Genomic DNA, 22,473 nt, shown 5'->3' on the forward strand with positions numbered 1-22,473 from the left:
CGACCAATCAATGGCTCCTCACTTTAGTTCTGCTCTTCCTCTTTTTCGCTAATTGTCTTCACCACTTCTCAGTGAGAGTCAAGTGGCATCGACTTTATCAGCAAGAAAGTAGACCAGGAAGAGCTTTTTTGTATTTGAATCAGATCTGCGTTCAGCACTGAAAATCCTTTAAAAAAAAGTTGAGGAAAGAAACTAAAAGTGCTACAAATTGGATTTGAAGTGTTAGAATCAGTAATATCAGAAGTGACTATTTAAGGGAAGTTTTATTTGAAGAGAGAACTCTTTTGTATGGAATTTCTAAACACACCGTGCCCATGGGATCTTAATGGATATGCAGGATTCGAGTTTCATTATATAGAATGTGGTACAAGCACTGATAATTTTCATGGGTTGTTGATGATAGAAGCCCTTAACCGCCATAATGGAAATGTGCTAAAGTAAGATGTGTATGCGCTGGCACAAGATGCGGACCAGGACTCAAGAATTTTAGCTCAAAGTTTGATGACTAAAGAGGGGCACCTACTAAGATAATTTTGTGTGTTGATAGAGACGTGAAGCATATTATTTATTTGCTTCTTTTTGTAACATGTAGAAAAATCCTTCTGTAAAACTTACTCTCCTTGAAAAGGAGGTGGATACCTTCCAAATACATTGGAGATATTGAGCTTAGAGTTACAAGTGGATTTCTAATGGACTATGGCCCTAATTATACCTTTGGCGCCGCAACTATCCGTCCGCCAGATATTGAACACTGCCTGACTTCTGCCACAGTAAGGGCGGAAATCCGGCAGTGTTCTTACTGGCGGACGGTGGTGACCTGGCGCTGCTAACACCAGCACCTGCCAGTAGAACGCCGCCAGCTGTCTTTTGAGCAGAAATTCTGACGGTGTTCTGCTGGCGGGGTGCTGCTGGTTTGTAGCAGCGCCCCTTCCCGTTCCCTGACGGATGACCTCCTCGCCAGACAAGGTAAGTTGGGCGTCTGACAGAGGAGGGGGGGTTGGAGGGTGGTGGTGTTTTGTGTGTCTGTGTCTGAGTGTGTGCGTGCATGTGTAAATGTATCTGTGTGTGTTGTGTCGTATGCGTGGTTGTATGCATGTGAGTGAATGCGTGTAAGAATGGTGAAGTGAGTGCGTGTCTGCATGTCAGTGTATCTGTGTGTAAGAATGTGTATGAGTATGTCTGGACGAATGCGCATGTGAATGTGTGTATGCCACTCAATGAGTGAATGCGTGTATGCCAGTGTACGTGAATGGGTGTATGTGTGGTGCATGAGGGTGTATGTGTGCATGTACGCGGGGAGGGGGGTGTGGGGTGCTGAGACTGTAGTTGGGGTGGGGTGGGGACGGGATGATGTGTGTGTGTGTGCGTTTATAGAGGGTGGGGGTGAATGTGTGTATCGGAGGGGGTGGGGGTGCTTCAATCAGGGGGAGTGTGGGGGGTTGTTTGGATGGAGGGGGGTGGGATGTCAGGTGAGTGTTGGGGTGGTGGGGGAGCCACCTACCGCAACGGTTTTTGTGGCGTTGCTAACGCAACGGAAACCATGGCGGTAGGCCGTCTCGAAATGCCGCCACCAGTACTCTATGGGCCGCCGGGTCAGAGATTGACATCTCTGGCCCGGCAGCTCATACCGCCATGGCAAGTGGAGAAGTGGCGGGTTGGCTCATAATGTGGCGGTATGTACCGCCAGCCTGTTGAGTGTAATAACCCCACATTAACCCTGGAGGTCAGAAGACCGCCAGGGACATAATGAGGGCCCATGTGTTTACATGCATTTATGTACACCTGAATTCAAATACCACTATTTTGCCCATGCATTTAAGCACACCTGAATTTAAATACCACAAAATACCATGTAACCATTTTGCTATTGGGGTTTCATTACCTAATATATATGCTAAATATTTAGAGGTATGGTTGTGTCCTTACATAACTGCACCAAAAGTTAATCAATATGATGCTAATTAAAAAGCAGGACTGAGCAATTAAGACATTTAACATATTATCTGCAACCATTTCCTTTTAAGGTGTAGATGCCATGACCATAAAGTATGTCAATCTTTGTGTGTTCTTTTACATACTCCCTTTGTTACTTCTTTATTATCACATCCTCACATGTACTGATACAAAAACAAATGAAAGAGATCTCAGGTACATTGTATTAAAGCCCATATTAGAAACTGGTTTTACAAGAACGTGTTTTGCTGTCTAATGCAATATGTAATCAGTCAATAACAACTTCTTTTTATAATACTCGACAGGGGCGGATTCTATTAACTTTGATGGTCAAGGTGGATTGTCATACAGATTCAAGTACAAGAAAATGAAAACCTACAAAGATCTTATTACTCTGAAATTTAAAAGCTCAGAGAGTGAAGGCGTGATCTTCCATGGAGAAGGCCAGCAAGGAGACTACATCACCTTGGAACTGAAAAAGGCAAAGTTAGTTCTACTTCTGAACCTAGGTAATTTCTTTCACTTACTATGAGAATTAAACATCAGTCTTTTGGATTTACCTGCTTGTATACAAGTTGAATGAAAGCAGTACAGGAAGTAGTTTGATCTTCTAAGACACAATGATGTAAATGTCAAAAATGTATATGTTTGTAAACTAGAGTTTTACACCCATCATAAAGAAGAGCTTTCTCAATAATGTGAGTCACTTGCTTGACAGTGTTTTCCCTTTAGTTTGGTAAATTTACATACAAGGATGGGCATTACAGATAACCTATTCTATGTGAAAATTGTAATATGTGATTCTTGGATAGATGAACTTAACAGTTTTTCTCAGCCAACATTTGGTATTGCAGAAGATGCTGGAATGGTGTGCCAGACAAACAAAGAAGGACCAAGCTAACCAAGCATACATTTCTGCAATTCGGTGCTATTTGGCAAACAATCTTACAATCCTGCCACAATGCAAAGTCTTGGCTCATATACATATATGGCCAGCGTGCATATGTACAGTTGAATACACCAGTGGTTCCAAACCTGTGGTCCGGGGACCCCTGGGGTTCCGCGAAGTCTTCTCAGGGAGTCCGCAACTGCTTAGAAAATCAAAAAATATTAACAAGTATTGACAAATTAGGTCCCATGCTTCCAGTAATAACTCAGTGGGGGTCCCTGGATTCCATTAATGATAAAGTGGGGGTGCACAGAAGTCAAAAGGTTGGGAACCACTGAAATACACTATTCGCTGGATGGGATAGTGTGAAGTGGTCTTTAACTGCCACTGGAGAACACCTGCTGCTCTGGGATGTGATTCGTAATACAGTTCTAAGTGAGTTTGAATAAAAATTAAAGAACTCTAAACTTTGTTAATATTACATCAAACAATTTGCTATAGGCTGTAATATAAAATGTATTTTTTAAGAAGCACAACAAATGTAATCAGCCGAGATAAACAAGTACATTATGGAATTAAGACAGCCACAAGAGTGAAGACACAAACACACCATCATATAAGGTTATAACTTATTACTTAGGAGCCATTGTTGAAAGATGAAAGTGCAGGATATACTTATAACACCAAACTGAGATGAGAAAGAGTTGTATATGAGGGCAAAATACATTTTGTGTCAAAGAACATTTAAATATTATTGAAGAGTTAGATATAGTGACAATGGAAAACATTGGCTTATGCTCGCAGTTTAATATCAAAAGCAGAAATGAAAGGAAATTGAATATTAACAGTATGATAGAACTAAAAAACACTAGAGATGCATTGGTAACATATTTGTTATAATTTCGGTGCTTCAGAGAACAGAGTATCCTCGAAATATAAAGTGCATTGCAGTGAGCATGGTGGTGCAATACAATGAATGCACCTGTTCTGTAACTGCGAGCAGTGCATGTATTTGTGTGTTGCATTTTTAGAGGAGCATAGAGTCTTGCAAAGGATAATATCCTCTTTGTCCTTATGATTGAACAAATTACAGGCCAATATTGTGACCCACTATCCCTTACATTGTGAAAAGCAGAGATTTCAAGTTACTCCATTCCAGGTGTTCTATCATTAGGGAGAGTATGTGGCCTCGGGACATAAACACTCAGCATAGTGTAAAAGGCCATTTATTAGGACATCTTACCCTCCACCCTCCCCATCTACTGCCCGCACTAGCAAGCTGCCCTAACACTGGCATACAAAAACAATCGCTACCCCTTCTCCCAAAACTCCCCCAACCCCAGTTCCTCCTTATCACTCACGCACTCTCACCCTCGCTGTCCTCCTGCAGGGCGGGTGGGCTGCCAATCTTTCCAGCAGCGTGACAAGCTGCAAAGAGGCCGATCCCCGACCCCGCCCCTTCCTTTAACCTGAACCTGAACTCACTCCCCTTCCCCCCCCAGCCTATCCCATCCCAGGCCATCTCCTTCCAGCCCGAAGCTTCCCGTGGAGAGACTGGACTGCGTCCATCTCTCCATTGGGACATAAACACTCGACACCCTTCTCCATAGTGTAAAAGGCCATTTATTAGGACAGGCTTGCTTCATGACTTAAACATTAACATAACCGTAACTTGATTGAACACTTCAAACTTTTCACTTTAAACTCCCCTGTCTTCCAATCTCACTTCCTATCCCACTTCTCTGTTCACCCAGCATCCCCTTCCATTCTGACATACATCACCCTTTGCATTCGTCCTCTGCCTGAAAACAGGCATCCCACTCTGTCATCCTTCACCTGCTTCTTTTTCCCCGTTGGAAGGGTGGCCAGGCCCGCATCTGACCCTTCACCCTCCCCATCTACTGCCACCCAGCATAAACCCTCTAGGCGTTTTGCTGCCCCACCAGCTAACCCACTACAACATGAAATCAGACAGGCTTGCTCCTCCATAGCTTCTCCCCTCACAAATTAATCAGCAAAAAATGCAATTCCATCATTTAATGCACATTCCCTATGTTCGACAAATGGACTCCATCATATCTGAAAAGTCTCTGTTCACTCTCTTTAATCCCTTCGTGTGTCTGCACTTTGATGTCCTTCGTCCAACAGAATACCCGCATAGCCCGATTGAGCTTTCTCCTGGCCCGCTCAATGGCCCCATGCTTCAAAGCTCCTCTCCACTTCCTTCTGGGCACAAACTCTGTCCATACCAGACAAGTCCCATGCATGTTGTGCTTTAGTAGTGCCAGATCCCTCTGCATGTGTTGCAGTAGGGTGAGCCTAGATAATCAAACCAAATCATTTTCCTATAGGTGCAATACCAGAACATCCGGACAACCTCATGTCGACAACATTGCAGTTATAAAAGGAAGCAAATTGCCCCACCTCATGCCGTTCTTCCCCCACCACAACACCTCATGTCTGCCACTCGGAAGTCCCAGTGATCGTCAATAAACTTGCTTCTCAGCATATTCTGCCGCCCAGTGAATAAACGAATGTCCAACCAGCCATGTCACCGCTTTCGCTTTCTCTGGGCCGTACACACAACCTAGAAAGATAAACATATATCAATGTATGACAAAGATTCCCCCCCAGTCTAAAAAAGTGTCTTGTCCCTGACAATACCCCCTCTCAAGCCCTGACATATCTCTCGCAACACTTCGACCTCCATCTGCCAATGTGCCGGATTCGTTCCCAATCCCAGCCTAAATGAGCTGCCTCAGTAGCAGCACCAATCCGGAAAGAATGAGTTCCAAAGTTACCAAGCTGCCTTCCGACCCGCCTAAAAGCCATTCTCATCCCAGCCAACAACTGAAAAGCCGTAAGCTTCTTCCCGTTCATGTGACAAAAAACATCCCTTGCCTGCTCAGAAACGTGTGTCTGAAAAGAGTCCCAATCCTGCACCGGACATGCTTCCCCCTCTCCCCTTTTATCCATCCATATCCACCTTCCCCTTCCCAACTGGTCCGTCTTCGAGCGCCTCAACCAGATGCCCAAACGTGCTCCCTCTCGTCGCACATCCTCCTTCCGAATTCCATCATCTTTACCCACTCCCAGCAATTCAGACACTCAGAATGCTCTGAAAAACATTGATTCCATACACAAATGAAAAAGTGCTACTTCATACGCATCCACACAACAAACCGGCAACACATGTAACAGTTGAACCAATAGCTCGAACGTAATAGCCTTAGGCACCATCCTTCCTGTCCCTGATTGCACCCTGCCCCACCCTTTCAACATTTTCGGCAAAATGTCATCCTTTTCTGGGTGGGTCCCTGCCAAAAAACAACTTCCCATAAAAAGACACACTCACCAGCTTACCCCCAACCATGGCTGGGGACAAACCCTTGTGCATCAGAAATAACACAAAACGCACCGCAGCACACGTGCTTCAAGCACACCCCTCCCTTGTCACCAGAAACGGTCTCCAATTGCCTCAAAATCTTGACATTCCAACCATGCTAAACGGTAACTCCTCAGCCTGGATTCAGCCAGCGACATCTCCACCAGTTTCATGACCATCACGCTCCCCACTCCCAAATGTCTGCTGGAACCGCAGTCTTGTGCTCCTCTGCTCCTGGTGCCAATGCGCGGAAACGCTGCCACTGTGAACGAGAAAGGGAATCTACAATAGAATGTTTGACCGTATGAATGTGTGCAGCCTTAAATATGATGTTCAGAGACAAGCAGCACAGCATGAATCTTTGCAAAAGGTGCAGCACCCTAGGATCCCTTGCCCTCTGTCTGTTCACCAAATCAACCACTGTCAAATTGTCAATGTCAAACTTTACCGTTCTGTTCACCAGCTTGTCACCTCACACCACCAAAGCCAGCAACAGTGGGAAGAATTCCAAAAATGCAATGCTCCTGCCCTGGTTTAACCAATGTGCTGGCCAAGGTTCCACGCACAACTGTCCATCCCAAACCAGAGGTCCCTGCCGCGTCCAAAAAAATGTGCATCTGCCACTCAGTGTCCTCTTCCCGAAAAGCCATGGAAACCCCATTAAACTGTGTCAGGAAAAGCTCCCATACCCTGATGTCTTCTCTCAAATCTACTGTCAGCCGAATCCTATGATGAGGAATGGATGCTCCAGACATCGCCAGCCCCATGCGTCTACAAAATGCCCTTCCTCTCCGTACCACCCGGCATGCAAAATTAAGGTAGCCCAGGAGCTTTTGTGCCACACGCTGCTCTATCCTCTGTCTCAACCTGACCTGTCGCAGAAAATGCAAGATTTCACAACCTTATCTGCCAGCATTTGTCCCATGAAAGCCACCGTGTCCAGCTCAATGCCCAAAAATGACAACACACACATAGGTCATTCTGTCTTTTCAGGTGTCAGAGGCACCCCCAACTCCTGCGCCAAGTTCTCAAAACACCGCAAGGCCTTCCCACATGCTCCCGAATGTGATGCCCCCACAAAAACAAAATCATCCAAATAGTGTGACACCGTCCGATGCCCACTCAGTTGCTCAAAGACCCACTGCAAGAAGATACTGAAGGTTTCAAACAATGCACAAGAAATTGCGCACCCCATAGGTAGCACCCTGTCCACATAAATAGCCCCATCCAACTGCATCCCCAGCAGAGTGAAATCCTCAGGGTGGATAGGAAGCAGCCAGAAAGCTGCCTTGATGTCACACTTGGCCAACTCTGCATCCTTACTTTATCCCTTATGAGCGGTTTAGCGTTATCCACAGAGGCATATACCACCTTGGTATTCTCCAGTGAAATAAAATCATTGACTGATGCCCCTTCTGGCCATGAAAAATGATGTATCAGATGAAACTCCCCCTTTGCCTTCTTGGGGACCACACCCAAAGGTGAGACCATAAGATCCTCCGTAGGCCATCCCTAAAAGGGGCCCGCAATTCTGCCCTCTGGCATCTCCTTGTCTAGTGTTGTCGCTACCACGTCAGGCATTGCCAACGCCGACTACAAATTCTCTGCCCATCTCCTCACCCGTGGCCCCTGGTACCCTACTCGAAAACACTGTCTGAAACCCCATTCCAATTTGTGCGCCATGTCCGTATCTGGGTACGTGCGCAATCAGGGCAGTAGCCTATCCAATTTCATTGAGTAGGCGCCCTTCGGCCCAGGAGCGCCTTGGCCTCCTCTGCCCCTGGAAGACCTCCACTGCTCCACCAGACTGGCCAATGAAAAACATTGTGTGACTAGATGTCTCCCCCCACATTTGGAACATTCATACTTGAATTTGCAAGAGTGCCTAGAGTAAAATCCCTTGTTGAAATTCCAACATACTCCTGAGTTGGGTAATGGTGCTCTTGGTACCTGACCTGCCCCGACCGGAGCGGAACGCTGTTGAAAAGGCCTATAGACCACTGGAAGACCACTAGCTGTGTGGGTGGACGCAGCAGACTGTGAAGAAGCCATCCACTGCATCCATAGTTCTGGGTTCACGTCCCCCCACGCTTTGTCAGGGTTAACGCTCACTCTAGCCCGAAACTCCTCATCATAGCTCAACTATGCAAAACCACCAAAATGCATTTGGGCCTTGCGAATAACATCCATGTATTTAAACATGGCGATGGCTCTGTCCTCGTATTTTTCGCAGTAAATACTAGCATATATCAGGAATGCCGAGGTCCAATTATCCATGGTGATAGGCACCCTAGGCCTATGCGCCAGTTCCCACTTTTCCTCTTTTGAACCTTATTTAGCCTGAATGTCTCTATGCAAGAGCCAGAATACGTCCACACACTCATGCTTTGTCTTCTCCGCCACTTGAGACCCCAGCGGCATTGCTAAACCCATGTAGGGAAGCTGTTTCTTATAGCTATCCCCTTCTTTAGCATCACTTTCTTTGTCCCCGCTCACCACAGCATCCCCCTTTTCGCCCTGTGGTGTCGCACGCTTCTCTACCTCTTGCTCCTTCCCACTCACAGATACCGCACTGGTATTCAATGTGTCAAGTACTGATTCATCCCACACTCCAATAGCCTTATATTGGGCCGCACCAGCCTTGCCCCTCCACTCGCCCTAGGGGGACCATCAGTCTCCCTTACCTTTTACTCCGTGAGCCTAAGTACTCTCCTCCAACAAGGCCTTGGGCCCGCTGTCTCCCGTGCGTGACACATCCCGCACTAGAAACGCCATTCTTTGATGTCTGTAAAACAGGAAAAGAAGAGGGGGTTGTGCCGCTCCTGCGCCCAACTCCCCTCCCTTGATCCCCGCTCACCTCCTTGTCGCGTATCTCCCCTTCTTCCCATTCCTTCAATCCCTCGTCATAGTCCAAATCAACCACATCTTCCTCGTCCATACCCCATTCATCATTGTCACCCTCAGCATCCAACGCATCACGTTCACAGACCATCCTGTGGCCCCCATGGCGTTTGCCATTTGCTCCTTTCTTGAGGTCCCGGGGAATAGAGAAGGCCACCCAAGACCCCTCTATTGCTTCAGGCCAATGTCCAGAGGCCGTAATGCACCCTGCTGGCTTTTCCACCTTTCTGCCAACCTCTGCTGCTGGCATTGACTCTCCGCTTCGCACATGACCGTGTGCGCCATGTGTGCTTGTCGTGCTGCCCACACCACAGGTTGCATCAGCCTCCTGCTCCCTACCTTGCTCCTCATCTGGGACCCATACCCAATTTTTGCACCCCAAGCTACGCCCCCTGTGCACCTCACTGGGCCCCTGACTTTCTTTTAGCCTGCCTGGCCCGACCCTCTGCCTCACCCCTTTCTTTACATAGGGGCGCACAGCGCTCATCTGTCTCCGCCACCAGTTTCCTCTGCTCCTGTATTCTGGCCTTGATGTCCACTGCTGACCAGTCAGTGGTGGGCTGTTGCTGGCAAACCTCCCCCCTTGGGACCTCTTCACTTGACTCCCCCAGCTCCATAGTGGGCCCCATACCCGTCACCCCTGCCCTACTCTCAATGACACCCACTGGTCCCTACTCTCTGCCACCTGGGCTTTTATGCTTCTGGCCTTTCCTTTGCGCCCCATGCCTCCCTGTCAAACCTTTCCTGACAGCCGTGCCAGACTGACTGGTCACTGACAAATCCAGAGGCATCTCCATGCCCCCAGGCCCACTAGGCCTCAAAACTACACTGGGGCTGTCCAGCCCTTTATGCAGGCACTGGGCACTGGGCCCAGGTGCCTCATCAGCTGCTTCACTTGTCTGCCCCTCCCCCAGCTGTACTGAATGCCCCTCAGGCTCCCCCACTGCCCCATTCTCAGTTTTGGGGCCTGGTGGGGCGGACCTGCAATGTCCTCACCCCCCCATTTGCTTTATTAAACCCCCTTGTAACAGGTGAGCACAGGCGGCAACCGCCGTTGCTACGCCATGAGTAGCAGTGCGCATAGCGTGCTGCATACCTACCCAGGCCTGTTCTAACACACCAGGCCTGAGCAGGTCACTGCGGCCGGCTTTGCCCAACACACGAAGCGCACCCGCACGGCTACTGCGACATGCACTGTGGCCATTCTACACTTAATAACCGACCCCTGGGGATCTTTCCAGCAGCGCGACAAGCTGCGAAGAGGCCAATCCCCGACCCCTCCTTTATCCTGAATTTAACTCCCTCCGCTTCCTCCCCCCAGCCTATCCCGCTCCAGGCCATCTCCTCCCAGCCCGAAGCTTCCCGTGGAGAGACTGGACTGCGTCCAACTCTCCATGGGCCCTCCATCACAGCCTGAGCTGCCGAGTTTGAACTGGGGAACAAGGTTTGAGTCACGCTGTGGGCTCAACATTCTGTGTTTTTGGGCAAAATCACTTCGGCCCATATTTATACTTTTTTTTTGCTCTGATTTTGCATCATTTTTTGATGCAAAAGCAGTGCAAACTTACAAAATACAATTTTATTTTGTACATTTGAGCCGCTTTTGCATCCAAAAATTACGCAAATGCAGTGCAAAACAAAGTATAAATATGGGCCTTAATGTCCCCCTGCCTAAAACAAAAAGTGTTAATTTGTAATGCAACTCGTGCTCATGTAGAGTGTACCTTCGGGTTGAGTTTGTACTATATAAGATTTCAAAAAATACATATGATGATGGCTACCATTTATGTAATAGGCCAACACTCTGAGTGCTCAGACTGCTACAGGCAATATATGCTGAATTGTGAGGCAATGAAAAGGAAGAGGATACCATATATGAGGAGTTTTGTGCAGCAGACTCATGAAATTAGATATGGGAAATTACACTGCTTGGAGATGGGTGTAATGTACTTGGAGTGAAGCGACAAAGTGAGACGTTGTTGAGCATATGGTATAATTCGGTGGGAATTTTTGCAGCTGGTTAATGTGAGTTTCAAGTTGGAGTAGGAGCACTTATATATAGGGCATGGGCCGCCCAAAGTATAGTTGTGGTGGCTATTGATGGCTGGTGAGGGCAGTGTAAGCAAATTCTTGCACCTTCAAAATGTTGCAGGGTTGGACAAAGAATGCCGGTTAGGTTATTAGAACAGCAGCAATTACACTCCAAGCTGTGGCTCTCTTGGCTGCGTGCAGTCTCTTCACAGTAGTGCTGCATCCCTCAAAAAGTAGAGACATGGACCCTAATGATGCTGCTGTGCCAGTAAAATACATTCTACTATCCTTGTGTGGGTACATGTTGGAAACAATGCATGTGCTTACTCTGCTGTGAGTGCTGTGCTGGGGGAGCGAGTAGTGTCTGAAAAAATTTATGCTGTTATACTATTAGCAGCTTTAGTTTTTGGGATGGTTCGTAACAACTGTTTTGTGCTTGTGGAGCTATAGAGGAAATATGTCTTAACAGCTATGCAGCAGTACAAAGGGAATAGTTGCTATTACCCTCTCATATTTGTTTCGCACCCCAGATATCAAGGTGTTAATATTCAGAATTGGGAACTTTGTGGAGTCCAAAGCACCCATTTCATACAATATTTGCCTTGTTCCACTGTTTGGCCTAATCCTTGAGAAGGGGTACGGTGCTAGTTGTATATTCATGCAAACGAACAATTGATGGATGGAATATAGACCACATCAAACATTCAGCCCCAGTCACAGATCTGGGTTCAATCCATCAGTTTTTTTGCTCACCCTGCCATTCCAGTTTGGACCCAGCCATATGCAAATCAGTCTTTACCCTATTCCCCATGGGAACAGTCCAGCCTGAAGTGCCAGGCCAGTGCTGCCGCTTGTTCGTCCTCCTTTCCTGTTCTGGTGTCCAAGCATTCACTGGGACAGCAGAACAGGCTCCCCAGCAAACCTGGTGCTGCCTATGTGCTAAACATAGCTTGTAAGCAGCCTCAGGATTGGTCTGAGAGGCAGTGACTGCCGCTCAGACACAGCCCTTGAGCCGGTGCACTTTCTCCAGTCCGGCTGTGTACAGAGCCGGGCTGGAGAAACCTAAGTGCGCTTGTGTGTTTGGACAGCCGTCTTAGGCTGTACAAACACACATGTGCACTTAGTGCACACAAGTCCTCATCCCCCTTCCACACACCATGAACCTTCGGTCATGAATAACCACCCCTTTAGGTAAAAGTTAGAATGTTTATTTCCCTATATTAACAATGCTAATATCACACAACTTAGTCTCAAAATCAAATGATAAGCAGAAACAATGCCGGCTGTCCAAATCTTCTAAAGAATCGCAATTTAATCAAGGCTTGGACCACTACACATTCTAAGGTTACAGTACTAATCAATAGCAAGAGTAACTTTGCAAGAGAAATGGCACACATTTAGATTCAGCAAAGAAAAGACATCAACTGTTATTACATGTAGCAAGCATCCTCAGTGAGTATCCTAACTAACCTTCAGATTAGAATGGCATGTTTGTGCTTCATGCAAAACATTTTAGTCAACACAAATTTGGAAAGCGTCTACCTAAGGCTCTACCAAAATTAGCGGTTGTTACCTAGGGACAAAAGCACATATACATAACAATCAGTAACATCGTCTTATACCTTACCTCAGTATGGTTCAGCAAGGTGTGACAGTCTTCGTCAATTGGACATTTGTTCGGTCAGCAAGAACATCGGAATTCAGCATTAAAGTTAAAGAAAGCAAAGTCTCCTCATGCTGTTCAGAAACAGTAATATCTAAACCCTCAAGAAGAATGGGGAGAATGGCGCATCTCATCTCAATGCAGTCTGGCTAAGTTAGATTCCCTAAAACTACTTCCTACGTTATTATTGGTAAAAGAAATTGTATGTTTATGTTTAGTCCAATGAAAGAAGAACCCCAAATCTGAGAATTTACTAGACCACTGTTCACATGTCAATGATTGGCTCCTCTCCTCCTGTTCCCATCGTTGGGCTCGTCAGGTAACGGATTTGTATCAGCTTATACTCCAGTCAGTACATCCATTGTCCGTTCCTAGGAAGGTCGTTGTTACACACACTAAGGGCCAGATGTATCAAAGGGTTTTACCCATTTTATATCTATGGGAAAATGTGTTGGTACATATGGCCCTAAGTTACACAATGTATCCCTAGCTAGTACAACATATTCTAGCAAGCATTTCTCATGGGAAAGAATTCCAGTTACTGACATTTGGTCCATGCAATGGAAAATCACAATTTAATTCTCTTAAGCAGCTATTTTATAATTTGCCTAAGCAATGTAGCTTAACATGAGGCCATGCAACTAGGCCCAAGACCTCGCTAAACTAAGGCCTATGATTAATAAAGCAAATACAAAATACATGATCATTAATATGACATATTGCTACATTAATGCAAACATGAGCTATACATGTTACATTAATAAGCTGTTAATAAGGACACTTCATGATTATTGGTAGTCACTCAAACAGGCCCATATCAAATGCATGTATTATTTCTCTGTGTTAACTCATTTTCTATGAGGTTCAACTCAGAATACATTAATATTCATTAGTAAAAAATCAGCGTTTACAAAATCAGCAAGGTGAGATGCTCACATTGGACTCATCCTAGCATTACAGCGACTCCAGCATCAGTAGCTCCTCTTTGTCTGGGCAAAAGGGAGTGAGATAACAGTTGGAGAGTTGGGGACAATACTTTGCATCTGGTCTTCCTTCCTATGGTTTGGAAAGTTCTCACCCACCAGAATATTTTAAATATCTCTACAAAGAACCCGATTTTGCCACGAGCCCACCTGACCCAGAAAAGGTCAATCCTATTTCCTCTTTAAATGCTTGTAATTTACCGAGGCCTAGATGTCTACTGAGCATTCACGAAGCCAAGAGCTCGATTAGTGCTGTAATCTACCTGGAACCAACCCTGCAGGCAGAGGTACTCTGAATGCAGAACTACGTTCCAGGAAAGCTATGATTCTCATGACTATTTCCAGAATCCATATGCAGTCCCCCATACGCACCACTGTCCTGCCAACGATGGAGAATTTAGACCAGTTATAACTGTGAGGCAGAAACTTCAGTCGTTCCAGTATGCACACATCTGGGAGTTTGATATCTGTGAAGAGGAAGCAAGTGGGTCCGCCTGATATGTGTATCAGTGGTCGTAGCCGTCAACCATTGACATATAAATGCATTTTAAAATGTTTAGGCTCATATTTCAATAGGCGGAAGAGACAAGCTGCGCGGTTGTACATTAAGAGCCTTCTTGAAGTTAGCATTTGGGACTTGGTGATTCTCTCGTAGAATCCAAGGGTTTGAGAGTTATTAATCTAAACCCGAAAGACATATTTGTGCTCAGTTATGATAACGTAAACGGATGACAAATGTGCTCCATATTTCCGCGTCTTAGATGTTTGTTAATTGTCAAGAGAAATGCCTTAAAAATATGAATCTTATTAAATCCTTCGTATAATTAAAGATATGTTCCTTATAATACGCCAAATGGAAGCATAACGAGTTAAAATATCAAATCCATTAATTTGTATGTGAGGTTCAGGTTGCCAAAATGAGTACGCCGACCGCAGCACTTCTATGAAAACGGAAAGACTAGGCCTCATGATTGCATGCAGGAGTCTCAGGTGGCTCAATTAGCTAACATACCTCTCGCATTCAGGCCACTGGAGGTCATGGAAGAAGACATAAATATTAACCACCTCTCTTACTTGCCCAAAGAAAGGCCTTTCTTTCGATCCTAATGCAAGAGGCACATAAAAAAATAGGAGAAATAAAAATAATGTGTGAAAGAAAAATGTGTGAAAAAGAGAAATGAAAACCGTAAGTGGTAAAAAAAAAAGACTTTCATTATTCGAAGTGTATATTATACTACCTACTCCCGCCAACTATGAGGGATTTACAAGGTAGGCTAATGCTAGTAAAATCAGGACAATCCTGATGGGATGGAAGCAATGCAGCCATAAACATAATAATTAACTGCAGGTAGTAAAACCAACAGGAGTAAAGGAGACCCTCATAATCAGACATATACACTAATACTCCATGGCAATACTGAGGACTTTTCAGGACAGACGAATATTAATTGAAATCATGGGAAACCAGCTGGTATGGAAGTAGCGTTTTCTTCTTCTTCTCTAGTATATTTTACAGAAAATATAATTGTATGCAGTAAACTAAGTCACCTGCAAAGGGGTTAATGGGGCCACAAATTACTCTGATTAGAAAGGTTTCTGCTTGGTGAACACACGAGCTGGGAAACCCAGCTAAAATCTTTTTATGAGCAAAACTAAACCTCACTGAGCCAAATGTAACAAAATCATACATTTGTTTGCTGCAGCAAACACTAGTATGTACCAAATAAATGTTTGTGTTTTACTGAATGATATTAAATCTTCTCACTAAATCTCTGTACATATACAACATTATCAGGTGTGAATATATTAAACTATAATAATATCTAGCTAAATGTAATGCACATATCATCTATAACTCTGACTCTCCGCGTCTAATGCAAAGAAATGGGAAAAAGACCTCTCAACTTGCAGAGTTCTATGCATATATGCTCCACATCCTTTTGGGTTTCAAAATGACCAAGCTGCTTCAGGATCCCTAGGCACCTGAGTCATTTGCTGTTGGAAAGAAGGGCGTAGCAATGGACAAGAATATGCCAGGGTCCCTATTCTACACTGGAGAGCTGGTCTCTCAGCTTTGGTTATCAGTGACATCTGTGACATTTGGGAAGATAAATTAGGCTTATTCTCCTCCTCAATACCGTCTTCTAGTTCCAGAACTTCTAAAAAGCTTAGTGGGAGCTAATCAATACAAGTTGGGTTGCATTTGTGGTAAAGGACTGCAACAGCCCAAAAAGCCCCAAATCAATCTAAAAGCAAAAGAAAACTGGGCTAACCCATCATTTAATCCTGTCCACTATAAATGTAAGCCTTAAAAACAACCTTTTAGACTCTCTCAAGAAAGAATTAGTCATTCTGGAATAAAACTTTGTTATAAAGATGTGTAGTCTTGAAAGAGTTCTTCAAAGGAGTGTGTTGTATTTGCGTGCGTACCCTCGCGCACGGCCTCGCGACAAGAACCCCGATGGTGAAGGGGTTGCTAGGCGTTTGGACGGCGGCGCGAGGGAAACGCCGAGGAGAGTGAGGACGGCGAGGACGGTTGGACGGAGCGGCGGTATTGGGGGGCGCTTGGAGACCGTCGAGTGGAGTTTATTTTACCAATGTAAAATAAAGGTGATTTGCGCTTACCGTCCTCCTTGATTACTTCATTTTGGCGATGAGGTGGTCCGGTCTCCAGGCACAGTGAGCCCACGCATCAGCTGTTTAACAGCTATTCTCAACTTTGCCCCCAACGCCTTATTCGTGTGCCAGCACGATCGTGGAGGATCTACACGAAGACAGCAGGCTTATTTTTTGGATCTGGCTTACTCCACCCCGTGGGAGGAGTTTCTTCTTCCTGTATTACGCCAACCAGCTATAGAAATGGCCTTTTTGTGTCTTGATGTGGAGAGGTTACATAATTGAAGATGAACCTTTGATGAAGAAGGATTTGGGTCTGCAACGCCTCCATTGTACATTCAGAAATAAGTTTGCTAAAAAGTTAAGAAGGAAAGGAACACCTATACTCTCTGTATACACATAATGGTCATTTAGAATGCATTTGAGGAGTTATTTATTCATGATTCAACTAGCTAGGAAGCAATAAGGGCTGGTTGGATTATTTATTTATATTCAACATACAAAAACGTTTACAAGAAAGGGGGTTACAATTTCTGTTCCTGTTTCTAGGAATATTTGTTTTGCAATTTATTTTTGGGTCCAACATGCAATCTGTTCTCCCTCCACCACCATTTCTAGAGAGCCCTGGCGAACCACATATAGTATGGAAGCAGTGGTACGATGCCTTCGAGACGTACTTAGGGGCGATAGGGGCATCAAGGTACAGGCCTGAACGCAAAAAATGTCTTTTCCTGCATTCCATTGGTTTTGAAGGGAGGGCTATTTTTAAGTACCTACCGGACTTACAATTGGACGATGGTGAAATGGATGAGTACCAAATAGCTGTGAAGAAAATGAGCGTCAGGTTTGATGCTCCTCCCAGCTTGGTGGTGGCCAGGCACAAGTTTTTTAAGAGAGAACAACGTTCTGGCGAAGATGTTGACACTTACATTTCGGCGTTGCGTCTTCTGGCTGCGGAATGTCAGTTTGAAGCGCTGGGTGATCAACTCATCAGAGACCAATTTATTTGCCAAGGGACAGACAAGTCTATCAGACAGAAATTGTTATCATTGGACAATCCAACATTGACTGAAACCATAAAAATTGCAAAGAGCATCGAATCGGCGATCAAGTCGTCCAGAGAAATTGAACAGACAGCAGCTACCAGGGTCAACGCTGTCACCAACAGAGAAGATAAAAAACCAGTAGTTAAAACAAGTGGACAGAAGAACATTAAGTTTGCTAATTCTAATGTTTTTTTCAAACAAAAAAATGTTTGCTTTAGATGTGGAAATATGCCTCATCAAAAAGGGTTTAAGTCTTGTCCTGCTTGGAATATCCAATGCAGGAATTGTGGCAAGGTTGGGCATTTTGCTAAAGTGTGTCAAGGTGGCAAACGTGAATCTGTTGTGACAGTGATGGATGAGAATGAAGAAGCAGTTGAACACCTCATGGGAGAGGTTCAGGATATGGTTTTAGTTGTTGATAGTGGTGTGGTTAAGTCTGGTGATCCCGATAACTGTGTGGATCCGTATGTGTGTGTTAGAGTTGGAAACAAGTCCTTGCGTTTGCTGGTGGTCTCAGGGGCTAGGATCACCATGATTACTCTCGACTTGTTCAACCAGAATTGGAAAGATCGCGCTCTTGAGCCACCAGACAGGGCTCCAGTGTCTTATGAAGGGAGGAAGATTGAGCTTCAAGGTTTTTTTGAGGATATACTTGAGTTTAGGGGGAGACGTATACATGGGAAAATTTATGTAGCGGCTAAAGGTTTGAACATTTTAGGTTGGTTCCATCAGGGTTTGTTTGGTATGGTGTTGCGACCAGGTACATTGGAACAGGTTGCAGTGATTAGAGAAACGGATGTGATTGAAGGTCTACTCAACGAGTTTCCCAAAGTTTTTTCAGGAGAGTTGGGAAAGCTGAAAGGTTTTAAACATAAGATAAAAGTAAAATTGCATGCTGCCCCTGTCAAGCATAAGATTATGTCTGCGCCTTTCAGTGTGAGAGAAGATCTGGAAAGAGAATTAGAAAGTTTACAGAACAAGGGGATCATAGAACCCATTGAGTCCTCTTTGTGGCTTTCTCCACTGGTGGTAGCGAAGAAAAAGAATGGAGAGTTGAGGATTTGTGTGGACCTGAGAGCGCTAAACAGGGAGATATGGGTGGACTCTCATCCCTTACCTAATATAACGGAAATGTTGTCTACCATTAAAGGCGCAAAGGTGTTTACGAAGTTAGATTTGGCCAGTGCATATCATCAGGTGGAGCTGGATCCCGATTCCAGGTATTTGACAGCATTTGTATCGCCTTTTGGTGTTTTCCAATTTTGCTGCATGCCTTTCGGTTTGGCTTCTGCAGCCTCAGTGTTTCAAAGGATTATGTGCACATTGTTGAAAGGTATTTCCAATGTACTGGTGTTTCAGGACGATGTCTTAATTCACGCCCCTGATCTACAGACACATAACAAGATCCTCAGACAGGTGTTGCAGAAATTCAGGGATCATGGCATTGTTCTTAGAAGGGAAAAGTGCCAATTCATGAAATCCTCTGTGGAATATTTGGGTCATGTGATTAGTCAGGAGGGTGTTAGCCCGAAACCTGGTTTAATTGATGCTATTAAGGCAGCACCTCCGCCTACTGACAAAGCTGGGGTGAAAGCGTTTTTAGGCATGTGCGAGTTTTACTCCCGGTTCATACCGGAGTATGCTAGTCGGGTTAGAGTCTTGTCAAATCTATTGAAGGATAAGACCAGTTTTGAGTGGAGTGCTGAGTGTGAACGAGCGTTTGAAGATATCAAAGTCCACTTAACTCAAGCCAAGGTGTTAAAACCGTATGACCAAAGGTTTCAATGTTGCCTAACAGTTGATGTCAGCAATATTGGATTGGGGGCTGTGTTGACTCAAACTGTTGGGAGTGATGAAAACACCATTGGCTTCGCGTCCAGAGTTTTAAGGGCGCCAGAGGTGCATTACTCCGTAATTGAAAAGGAGTTGCTGGCCTGTGTCTGGGCCATCGAAAAATTCAGAAGCTATGTGTGGGGGAGGCATTTTGAATTAAAGACGGATCACAAGCCTTTGGTTTCAATATTAAAAGGAACTAATGATAAGACAGGCACACCTAGAATTGCTAGATTAGTAGCTAGGCTCATGCAATATGATTTTGAGGTCATGCATATTCCTGGCGGAAGGAATATAAGAGCAGACTATTTGTCGAGATTTCCCAGGCAGTTGAGCTCAACGACGGATGAGATGGTGGACGATGAATGTTGTATGATTGCAACGGTTGAGGTTGACCAAGTCTGTGTTTGCTCTGAGACAGAGTGGAAGGAAAAGTTGGCTGGAGATAATGAGTTGTGTGCTGTAATGAGGTTCATTGCTGAAGGATGGCCTTATGAGAAAGACTTGACGTTGGCGAGCCAGCCATTCTGGAAAATTTCAGATGAACTTACAATTGAGGAGGGCATTCTCTTGAGAAATGATAAACTCATTCCTCCGGAGGAATTGAGGAGTTTAATAGTGAAGAAGGCGCATGAAGGTCATTTGGGCACCACTATGACCAAAAGACGAATAAGTGACAACTTTTGGTGGCCACGTATGGACAGTGAAATTGAGCATTTGGTAAAAAATTGTGCGATATGTTCAAATTCTGACAAGAGTCTGAAAACTGCGACACCACCCCTTATGCCTATTGCGTGTCCTGGAGGTCCGTGGCGGAAGTTGGGGGTGGATATGGTGGGACCCTTTCACTTACTTAATTCCAGACTACGGTATGCATATGTAGTAGTGGATTATTTCTCGAAGTGGCCTTATGTCAAATTTGTACAGGAGCCTAATGCTAGATCTTTAGTCACCTTTTTAAGAGAAGTGTTTATGAATGAGGGCTTTCCAGAAGAAATTATTTCGGACAATGGTGTTCAGTTCGTATCTGATGAGTTTAAAGCATTTCTGAACCAAGGTTCAGTCAAACACCTGAGATGTTCCCTCTATCAACCTCAAACAAACGGTTTGGTGGAGAGATTCAACCGTGTGGTGGGGGACTGTATCAGGTGGGCTCTGAAGAATGGGTGTGATGTGTTGGCATCTGTACAAGCTATGCTTTGGTTTTATAGAACAACTCCTCATTCTACCACTGGGGTATCTCCCTTTGAAGCTTTGAAAGGGAGAAAGCCCAATACCAAAATCAAACCTGGGTGGATGTCTAAGTTTTTTGAACAAATGCTAGTTGGAGAGCGTGCTGATGTTATCAAGGCCAATGTGGAAGAAAAGCAGTTTACACAAAAGAGATATTTTGACAATAAGAAAGGGGCTAAAGAGTCATTGTTGGTGGAAGGTGATTGGGTAGTGATAAAACTGCCAACGTTTGTTAAGAAAGGTAAAGCAAAATTTTCCGAACCTGTTTGTGTTGAACGTGTTTTGGGCAATGCAGTGAGGGTCCAAGGCAACAAGTGGTGGAACAAATCCAAGGTGGTTAAACTGAAGGGGAACTGGGATCCTCAGGGTGTCACCAAGCGAGAGTCAATGTTAAGATCGGATGTGAATAAGAGTGGAGATGAGGGTCTTGTGTTACGCAGGAGTGATAGAGTACGAAAGTTACCTTGGAAACTGTGTCATTGACGGAACGAGTTATAACTCTGCAAACTGCATGATTTTTCTGCAAACTGAATCAATGTTAATGTTTCTTAATGTCTTAGTTCTTTTGTTTTTGTTTTAGGGGGAGGTTTGTTAATATTGTAAAAAAAAAAAAAAAACTAAATGTTGTATTTACGTGCGTACCCTCGCGCTCGGCCTCGCGACTAGAACCCCGATGGTGAAGGGGTTGCTAGGCGTTTGGACGGCGGCGCGAGTGAAACGCCGAGGAGAGTGAGGACGGCGAGGACGGTTGGACGGAGCGGCGGTATTGGGGGGCGCTTGGAGACTGTTGAGTGGAGTTTATTTTACCGATGTAAAATAAAGGTGATTTGCGCTTACCGTCCTCCTTGATTACTTCAGAGTGGTAGCACAACAATGATATACTATAACCTCAAGAACACAAAAGAAATGTGACCGCTCTCAATAGGAAACACATCCAGTGTTGTAAGCACAAAAGTATAGTCTTCCAGAACACATGGGCCCTCATTTTGACCCTGGAGGTCTTTTGACCACCAGGGTTAATGTGGCAGTATCACCGCCAACAGGCTTGCGGTGTATACTGCCACATTATGAGTGTGGTGGGTTGGCCGTTGCCAACCCACCACATCACCACTCATACCACCATGGCTGTATGAACCGCCGGCCAAAGATGTTCATCTCCGACCCGGCGGTCCACACAAGACTGCCGGCCGCATTATGAGCCGGCCAACAGCCATGCTTTCCGCGATAGTAGCACTGCCATGAAAATCATGCCGGTAGGGCTACTGGTGAAAGGTAATTCCTTCCCTGTCACCGGTAAATGGCTCCCCCACTGCCCCAGCAATCACCTAACCCCCCTACAATCACAGTGTCCCCTCCCTGCATACATGCACACACACACGCACCACGCATACACCCATTCACCTTCACTTCCAAACACGCATTCACTCACACATACCCACACCCTTTCACTCACACATACTCACACACATTCAGGCACGCATCCACACCAACATGCTCACACACATACACACTGACATGCAGACACGCACTCACTGCAGCATTCATACACACATTCACTCACATGCATACAACCATGCATACAGCACAACACTCATAGACTCATTCGCACATGCACACACACATTCATACACACACGCAGACACTACACACACACACACAACACCAACCACCCTCCCACCCCTCTCCCCTGTCAGATGCCCAATTTACCTAGTCCGGCGAGGACGTCGTCCAGCAGGGAAAGGGAAGGGGCGCTATTACTGCCAGCAGCGCTCCGCCAGCAGGACACTGCCAGGCCATATTAATGGTCATAATACGGCTGGTAGCGTCCTTCTGGTGGGGCGGTGCAGGTGGTAGCACCGGCATGGTGTGTCTCCAACCGCCAGCATGGATACTGCCGGATTTCAGCCCAAAGTGTGGCAGAAATCTGGCAGTACCCATAT

The 22,473-nt window shown here is 45.3% G+C and overlaps 1 protein-coding gene across 2 annotated transcripts in view; it reads left to right on the plus strand.

The window, feature by feature from the left end:
• Nucleotides 1–22,473, plus strand: part of CNTNAP2 (contactin associated protein 2) — a 2,759,350-nt gene that overhangs the window by 1,082,794 nt on the left and 1,654,083 nt on the right. For both annotated transcript variants that reach the window (XM_069211508.1, XM_069211509.1), the window contains exon 5: nucleotides 2,259–2,462. In XM_069211508.1, the coding sequence (XP_069067609.1) occupies nucleotides 2,259–2,462 (204 nt within the window). The remainder of the gene's footprint in view (nucleotides 1–2,258; nucleotides 2,463–22,473) is intronic.

The sequence above is a fragment of the Pleurodeles waltl genome, chromosome 10, assembly GCF_031143425.1.
Source record: "Pleurodeles waltl isolate 20211129_DDA chromosome 10, aPleWal1.hap1.20221129, whole genome shotgun sequence".
NCBI classification, from domain to species: domain Eukaryota; kingdom Metazoa; phylum Chordata; class Amphibia; order Caudata; family Salamandridae; genus Pleurodeles; species Pleurodeles waltl.